Source organism: Suricata suricatta, chromosome 13 (genome assembly GCF_006229205.1).
Source record: "Suricata suricatta isolate VVHF042 chromosome 13, meerkat_22Aug2017_6uvM2_HiC, whole genome shotgun sequence".
Taxonomy (NCBI): Eukaryota; Metazoa; Chordata; class Mammalia; order Carnivora; family Herpestidae; genus Suricata; species Suricata suricatta.
The window spans coordinates 11,559,738-11,567,785 of record NC_043712.1 but is presented as its reverse complement, the minus strand read 5'-3'; the positions used below and the strand labels follow the sequence as shown (position 1 = coordinate 11,567,785).

Sequence of the window (8,048 nt, the reverse complement as noted above, 5' to 3'; positions counted from 1 at the left end):
GAAGTCCAAGGAGCTTGGTCGGGACTATGACAAGATAAAAGGACACTTTCTGGTCCCTGCCACTATGGGTAAAGATGGATGAGCTTCTGGCTTGGGTGTCCCTTGTCATTGTTTAAGGATCTGGAAAGGGGGAGAAAAGGAAGCTTACAGACAGGAGGTGAGAATCTTCCTAGGGGGTTAATCTTGAACTAGACCTAGAGCCAGAACCAAGATCAGGTTCATGTGGCTGTTGAGCTGCCTTCAGTTCCATAGTGTTCAAAACTTGAGTCCCTAGAGGGTACCAGGAGAACTTACTGGATATATTTACCACTTGTACTTCTAGAAGGCTCATTCCCAGAAACACCAGGTAAAAACTGTGTTGGCTCCAAGTGTTTCTAGATTTTTGCTCTTTTAAGGTTCTTCATGACCAGCAAATCTGCTACTGCTCTCTTTGACCTCCAGAGAGCATCTTCAGAACCCACTCATGCCAAAGTACTGTGTTGAATCTGGTGAGGTAAATATCCCCTTGCTACTGGCCTCTGTATTCCAACTCTCAGGGAAATCGTTGAACAGCATGGGAACAAATAAAAACTCCTTCCTAAAAATCTCAACAGTTAGGTTAGAATCTAGCTTCTAATCAGATCTGTGACACAGGTAGGATTGAAGTTACTTTAGTTCAGACACATGATGAAGTTAGGAAAGGGGCAGAATTACATGTGTGGCTAGAATAGAGTTAGGATTAGGGTTCTGGTTATGCCTAAGACTTCGGTTAGGGTGGGGATAGAGCCAGGGGTAGGTTTGTCATTTAAAAGCAATCATATAAATCTAGAATAGAATTGAAGCTATCTACATTATATTATTTGGGTTGATTTTCATTAGTTGTAGGTTTGGGATAAATTTAGGAGTCAGAGTTTGAATGAACTTGAGCTCTTATTAGAAATTGTTAATGATTGGGATCCCTGGGTGACTCAGTTGACTTTTGATCTCAGCTCAGGTCCTGATCTCAGGGTGGTGAGTTCAAGCCCCACGTTGGGCTCCACACTGGGCATGGAGCCTACTTTAAAAAAGAGAGAGAGAGAGAGAGAGAGATAAAAGAAATGGTTGAGGGTTAGTATATAGAGCTAATTAATATTGGAGTAATATTGGAGTTCAGGTTTCATTTTTATTGCTAGAGTACATTTGGGTTAAAGTGTTGTCTGTATCAGGGATCTGTTAGATAAGTTGGTGTGCAAATAAGGTTTGTGGTAAGTTTAAGTCTAAAGTTATTATTTCAGTTAGTCTAGACTCATAACTAGAGGAGAGTTAGACAGAGAAGAGTATTTTAAGCATACACTGACATGTGTTGGGTATTTATGATTTATTTAGGGTTATAAATAATGATTCATGTTTCCTAAGGCTTGGGGGTACAAGGTAGTTATTGGTGTGCTTAAATTTCATTCAGGGTTATGAGCATACTCAGATTAGCATGTGGTACAGTACAGTAGATTTGTGTTTTGATTACAACACCCAGAGGCAGAATCAGGGTTCAGAGAAGGAATGTCATCACCCTCCTGGGTGACAACAATGCTCTCAGCCTGGAGTCACTCTGGAACCTTCTCACCCAGTGCTCTTGGGATTTTCATCCACCCAGAGTTCACAATTTTGACAGATTTTTGTCTCCCTCACTCAGTTACATATGGGCAAGGCTCAAGGCACTGTATTCTCCCTGGGAGAATGCATGCAGAGAAGCAGGACAGGAGGGGACCTCAGGAGTTAGGGCAGGAGCTGAGGAGAGGTGAAGCATGGCCAGAGCCAATGTCATCTCCAACTGGTCTCTCCTCCACTTTCCCTGATTTGACTGAGATGAGGCCTGGAGTCAGTGTTCAGGTGAGGGGCTCAGACTCTAATAGGCTCTTCACAGAGTCTCTTCCTTGAGCTCCAGCCAGGGGCCAACCTCACCACTCTAACTTCCCTTCAAGGAGAAATCAGCCACCAGACACTGAGTTGCAAGGAAATGGAAGGTTCAGCCTGGCTCATAGGGAATGTGGTGCTCCTTGATACCAGGACCAGGGTACCCTCCCTCTCAGTAACTATGGTCTTCTTGGGGGTCCCAGTCTAATGGACAGAGGGATATACACAAAACTGTCTCTTCATATCTTAGAGAATTTTATAGGTTTCCTGACAGGGTCAGCAACTCATCCTGGTTTGCCCAGAGCTTTCCTGGTTTTAAAACACCAACTTCTAAGAGAACCTGCTCAGTGCTGGGAAAACCAGAATGGCTGATCACCTTATCTCCGGATAAGCCCGCCTCTTGAGTGCAGAGGGTACAGTATCCCAAATATGTACCTCATGACAAAGGTTCACATAAATTAAAACCCTTTCTCCCATCACTAGCTTTTATGAGTCTTTCCCAGTTCTTATCTCCTCTCTCACTCACCTCCTGTTCTTAGAGTTGTCACCTCACTGTAACAACTCATGTGCCATGACAATGCTTGGAGGCATTATCAGAAAAGGTGGCAGCCTCTAGACTGAGAATGTGAAGTTTTTCCCCTATTCAACAATGTTTACACTTAAAAGACCTTCTCTGTGGTCTTTCCTTCCTAGGTTCTTGGGCTCTCGTGACACGTACAGCTGCCCCTGCGATCAGGGAAGTTTCCAGAGGCATCTGGCCCCTTCCACTGCCTTGGCCCCACAGCACATCCATGTCCAGCAGCCGTGAAGCAGCCACCTGCAATAATTACATGCATCCTACACATTAACGTGAGGTTGCAGGCTACTACGCTGGGCCTATTTGATAAATAAGAAAACAGAAGGGAAGGGGCAGGCAGTACCAGAGCCCAATCTGGAGGGTAAGGGAAGAGAATCTGATCCTCCGTCCCAGAGTGGAACGTCCAGGAAAGCTCCCCAATGCCGACAAAGCACTTCCCTTTTAAACCTCCTTCAGTGCCATTTGCCAAGATAAGCAGTCAGGACAAGAGCAGGGTTGAGGCGGGGGAAGCTGGAGGGTCTGATTTAGGGCACTTACTGCACAAAGTGAGGTGGGCCCTGCAGCGGGCGATGGAATTGAGGAGCGTTTCATGGGGAAGGACAAACGGACACAAAGACATGGCAAATGAAATGAGCCCAGTGTGTGAAGGAGCCTTTAGGGACACCAATTTAACTGGCTTGAGAGGGCTGTATTAGAAAAGTAGCAGAGGGGAGTATGAAGATTGAGGGTCTGGAAATGATATCCACAGGAGCAATATTACGAAGGGGAACATGGACTTTATTTAACAGGCAATAGGGAACCGTAGAGTGTTCTCATGTTTAAACCTTTATGGTTGTTCTCACACCAGTCATGCCACACCATTCCTACCCGGCGTGCTACACACGGCATCGTTCCCTTGTGTCACAACGCACACCCACACAGACCCAATCCCCGATGGGAATCATCCATGCACAAAGAAACACTTTCACAGGTATGGCCACCACACAGATGCAGATAGATGTACCCGGACATGCACTCAACATGCACACTCACGTGCACTCAAACTCGGGACATATTTGGCTTCACAGAGACACAGTCTGTCTCCACACCCCGGCATACAATCCTATGCACACGCACAGAGTGACACAGCCACACATATTTATTGCCAGTCACCAGAGGCATAACCCTCCCACACTCCTACACTTGCTGCAAGAAGCCACAGTGGAGGGGACAGGAAGGTTGGCCCCAGACGCTACTGCTGTAACCCTGGGCTCCCCTGCCCCTGCCCGCTGTCACTCTGCTTGCGATTCAGGGATCAGCCTGACCCTTGCTTCTGGCCTTCACCAGACAGGGGCTGAGGGCCAGCAACCTCACTCTGCGTGAGCTCCTGTATGTCCCTCGAGTGGGAGGTGGCACTAAGCACCCTTTCTCCCATCGAATTGGACCCTGGAGAGGAAGAATAAGGAGCCCCAGAGCTGAGCTGCCTCCTGCCCCAGGGATGCGGCCAAGGGACGGGGTGGGGATGCCTCTGGGGCTAAGGTGCTCCCAAGGCCCCCAACCCCGTAAGTCGTGGCTAATAACTCCCTCCTCAGACGCTCCAGGACAAACTACACCTGGCCCCCGCTGCTGTTCTCTCCTGTGATGCCGAGAGGCCAGGGGGTACACGTGGGGCAAAGGGCCAGGCTGGAGAGTGTGCGTGAGACACACGTGTGAGTGCGGGAGTGCGTGCTGTTTGTGTGAGGCTGTGATTGTGCAGGACTGTCACCGTTCACTGTATGGGGGGGGGCAGTGTATGTGTGGATGTGCCCCTCCAGGGGGGTGCATCTCTGCCGCAGCCCATCATGAGCTTAGGTGAGTGTCACCATGTGTGTGAAAGCGCAAGGCTGCGGCCCCCGAGGCTGTGCGTGAACTGTGATCAGCGAGGGGATCCGGTGTGGTAGCATGTGCACGAACGTGCTCTGGCAGGTGCTTACACAGGGTAGGTGGTCAGACGTGTGGTGCCGTGAGCTCCCATGAGCAGGAGTATGTGAATGATGGTCACTCTCTGGCCCCAGTGCCATTTTGTGACTGCATTTGATAATCTGTTTATGTGCATGCTGATTTGAGTCCATGGGTCTTGTGGTTTTACTTGTCTGCTTACTTACGTGGGATGTGTGTGCTGGGCCACATTTCTGTGTAGGACTGGTTGTGCCTGTGGATTTGCAGAGACCAGCTTGAGGCCGCACACGTCAGCAAGCCTGCACAGGTGTGTGTGTGATTACATATGGCTGTTTCTACAAACGGCTCAGTGCATTTTAATGTTCATTGGGAGCAATGTAGATGGGGGCCAGAACAGGGCCATTTTATAAAGAACCTTCCACACCTCCCTCCGCCACCAATCCTACTCTCCATCCACCCTGATCCTCTCACCCTCCTGGAAGGTGGGATGGGATTGGGAGTTTGGAAAAATGCTTGACAGGGAGCCAAAGCCAGAGGATTCTTTTTACCCAACAGATCAAGAGAAGGAAGACACAAGGGTAGGGAGGGCCTTAATGTTAGTTTTTATTTATTTGTAATAGAAGACATGGGGAAAACTTAGGAGATCCTTCCCTGGAGGGATGGCCTCTGCAGGGCCTCCAGAAAACCTGTGCCCTGAAACCCCTCTTGGAGAATTGTCCAAGATTTCTGCAGTGAGAATCGGGGGTGGGGGGAAGCTGTAAGATGTTAAAACAAGTCGCCAGTGTCCTCAGGAGTCAAGACCCTGCATCTAGCAGGTGCATTTGTCTGTCTGCACAAGCTTCTCACAAAGTGTTGTGCATTTGCTTGTTTCTCAAAAAGTCATTTCACAGGGAATGTTCTCTAGGTGTATGGGGACTCATCCAGACTCTTTGGTTCTTTCTTTTTTTTTTTTTTGGCAAGTCTGAAAATATCTTTATTCTTCTCTCACACTTGATTATTACTTTGGTTTAGTATGGAATTCTAAGCTCAAAATATTTTTGCCCTTCAGAATCTGAAGCTACAGCTCGACTGTGTTCTATCACGTCTGGTCCATGAAACAGTTGATGGCAGTCTGTTATCTGAACGTCATTAGATCCTGTGCTCCGTGCCCTCAGAGGTATTGGGCTCTGCTCTTTATCCTCAGGGTTCTAAGATGTCACGGTTTGTGTTTCGGTGTTTGGCGTTGTGTTTCCATATAAAATATGTGCCCTTCAGATTGGGGATTTTTCTTTCTTTCATGTGTTCCTGCCTTCCGTCGTGTTTTGTTCTATTTCCCCCCATTCCTACTTTCCCGAAGTAAGTGCCTGGGGGTCAGATCTCTTACCTGCTGGATCGATCCTCTCTATCTTTTCTTCTGTATTTTCTTTCTTCTCCAGGGTCCATCCTGGGCAATATCTTTTGTTCTGTTTTTGCTTAAAATCACAAAGTATCAAGGTTGGAAGTGGCCTGGAAGATCAGCTGGTTCAGCCCCCTTATTTTACAGATGGGAAGCCTGGGGCCAGAAAGGAAGAAGGTTCGTGGGGGGTAACGTGACTTGTCCAGTCACACCTGTGTGTAACACCAGGGCTGTCTGACTCCAGACCCACAATTTCCCCCATTGCCAGGAAGCCTGGAGCAATTAGGCATCCTTCACCCTCTTCCTCAGACACTGGGGAGATGATGCTTCAGTAAAAAGGAATCCCTGGGGTCTTAGGTGAAACAGCCTGGCCATGGATGCTGTCAACGAGTCTTCAGAGGGAGCCCCGTTCATCCTGCTGGGCCTGACAACGAGTCCTGGGCAGCGGCGGCCTCTCTTTGGGCTATTCTTGGTCCTGTACTTGGCAGGCATCCTGGGTAACGGACTCATTGTGGCCGCCATCCGGGCCAGTCCGGCCCTTCACGCACCCATGTACTTCCTGCTGGCCCATCTGTCCTTTGCTGACCTCTGCTTTACCTCCGTCACTGTACCCAAGATGCTGGCCAACTTGTTGGCCCACGACCGCTCCATCTCCCTGGCCGGCTGCCTGACCCAGATGTACTTCTTCTTTGCCCTGGGTGTCACCGATAGCTGTCTCCTGGCCGCCATGGCCTATGACCGCTACGTGGCCATCCGGCACCCCCTCCACTATGCCACAAGGATGTCCCGGGCCGTGTGCACAGGCCTGGTGGGGACTTCATGGCTGGTGTCCCATGTCCATTCCCTCCTGCATATCCTGCTTATGGCCCGCCTGTCCTTCTGTGCCTCCCACCAAGTGCCCCACTTCTTCTGTGACCACCAGCCTCTCCTAAGGCTCTCGTGCTCTGACACCCGCCACATCCAGCTGCTCATCTTCACTGAGGGCCCTGCGGTGGTGGTCACTCCCTTCCTGCTCATTCTTGCCTCCTACGGGGCCATCGCAGCCGCGGTCTTCCGGCTGCCCTCAGCCTCCAGGAGGCTCCGGGCTGTGTCCACCTGCGGCTCCCACCTGGCAGTGGTGAGCCTCTTCTATGGGACAGTCATCGCGGTGTACTTCCAGCCCACATCCCGGTATGAGGCGGAGCGGGGCCGCGTGGCCACGGTCATGTACACCGTAGTCACCCCCATGCTAAACCCTGTGATCTACAGCCTCCGGAACCGCGACGTGCAGGGGGCGCTCCGAGCCCTTTTCACTGGACGGAGGATCTCCGCGGGTGACTCCTAGGTCCTGGACGCCACCAAGCACGGGCTACAGCGCCTGACAATTCATGATGTGATCATCGGTTCTGTGCTTTTTGCCGGAAGCATAACAGCTACCACTTTCCAGGTACTCACACTGTGAGGCAGAGCTTTGCCTGCTATGATGTTATTCCCACAAAACCAGGGAAGCAGATGTTATGATCCTTTTTCATAGAAGAGGAAACTGGGTTCAAAGAGAAGAGCTGACTTGCCTGAGCTTACATAATTGTTAGGTGGGGAAGCTTGGACCCTTTCTGCCAGATCGTCCCCTCTTCCAGGGCTCACATCCAGGCGCTTCGGGAGTCCGCTACCACATTGCGAGGACCGAAAGCTATATGGGGGAGTGCATACCCCCAGGTCTTGTCTGGGGGGACTGGTCCTTTATTTTTCCATCGTATCACCATGTATTAGCAAATAAATGACTTCTCGACTGTGTGGGACATGGATAAAAGTTCACAGACCCGGTGTCGACGGTTGACCCCTCCCAGCGAACGCAGCCTGGCACAGAGGTGGCGCTATGCACATCTTGGATGAATAAATGTTTGTACATTTATGCTAATAAGCACTTATTTTAAATTCTTTGTTCTCGCATTTGTTTACTATGATACCACCTGTTTGGCTACATCCGGAATCCTGTAGAAGGAGCATGCAGTGGGCAAATGGAGCAAAGCAGGAAAGAAGGGATGGGGTACAGGCCTGAGGGACGAATGGAAGAGGTAGTTTTCAAGGTTGTATGAGGTGCCAGAGCTTGATTTATTTTTACCCACACAAAGCGTGGGTATTCTTACTGTCACTTTATGAAGGAGGAAACTGAGGCTCAACGATGGTGGGCTAGTCGGTAGCAGAATCAGAAGCCCTTTTGCTGGTGGAGCCACTCAGGTGTATTTTCACTGGGCCCCAGGAATCCGGATCCCAGGTGTGGGGGCCTCCGTGGAAGACCTTACAAGAAGAAATCCCAGACCCGGGCAGGTC

The 8,048-nt window shown here is 50.0% G+C and overlaps 1 protein-coding gene across 1 annotated transcript; it reads left to right on the top strand.

Annotated features, from left to right (window-relative positions):
- The first annotated feature begins 6,111 nt into the window (after window positions 1–6,111).
- Window positions 6,112–7,062, top strand: LOC115276827 (olfactory receptor 1K1). The gene has a single exon (XM_029920940.1). It carries the CDS (start codon window positions 6,112–6,114, stop codon window positions 7,060–7,062), a length of 951 nt encoding a protein of 316 aa, XP_029776800.1.
- The last annotated feature ends 986 nt before the right edge of the window (window positions 7,063–8,048 follow it).

Coding starts and splice junctions, on each gene's coding strand:
- LOC115276827 (XM_029920940.1), top strand. CDS start 6,112: ATGGATGCTGTCAACGAGTCTTCAGAGGGAGCCCCGTTCATCCTGCTG.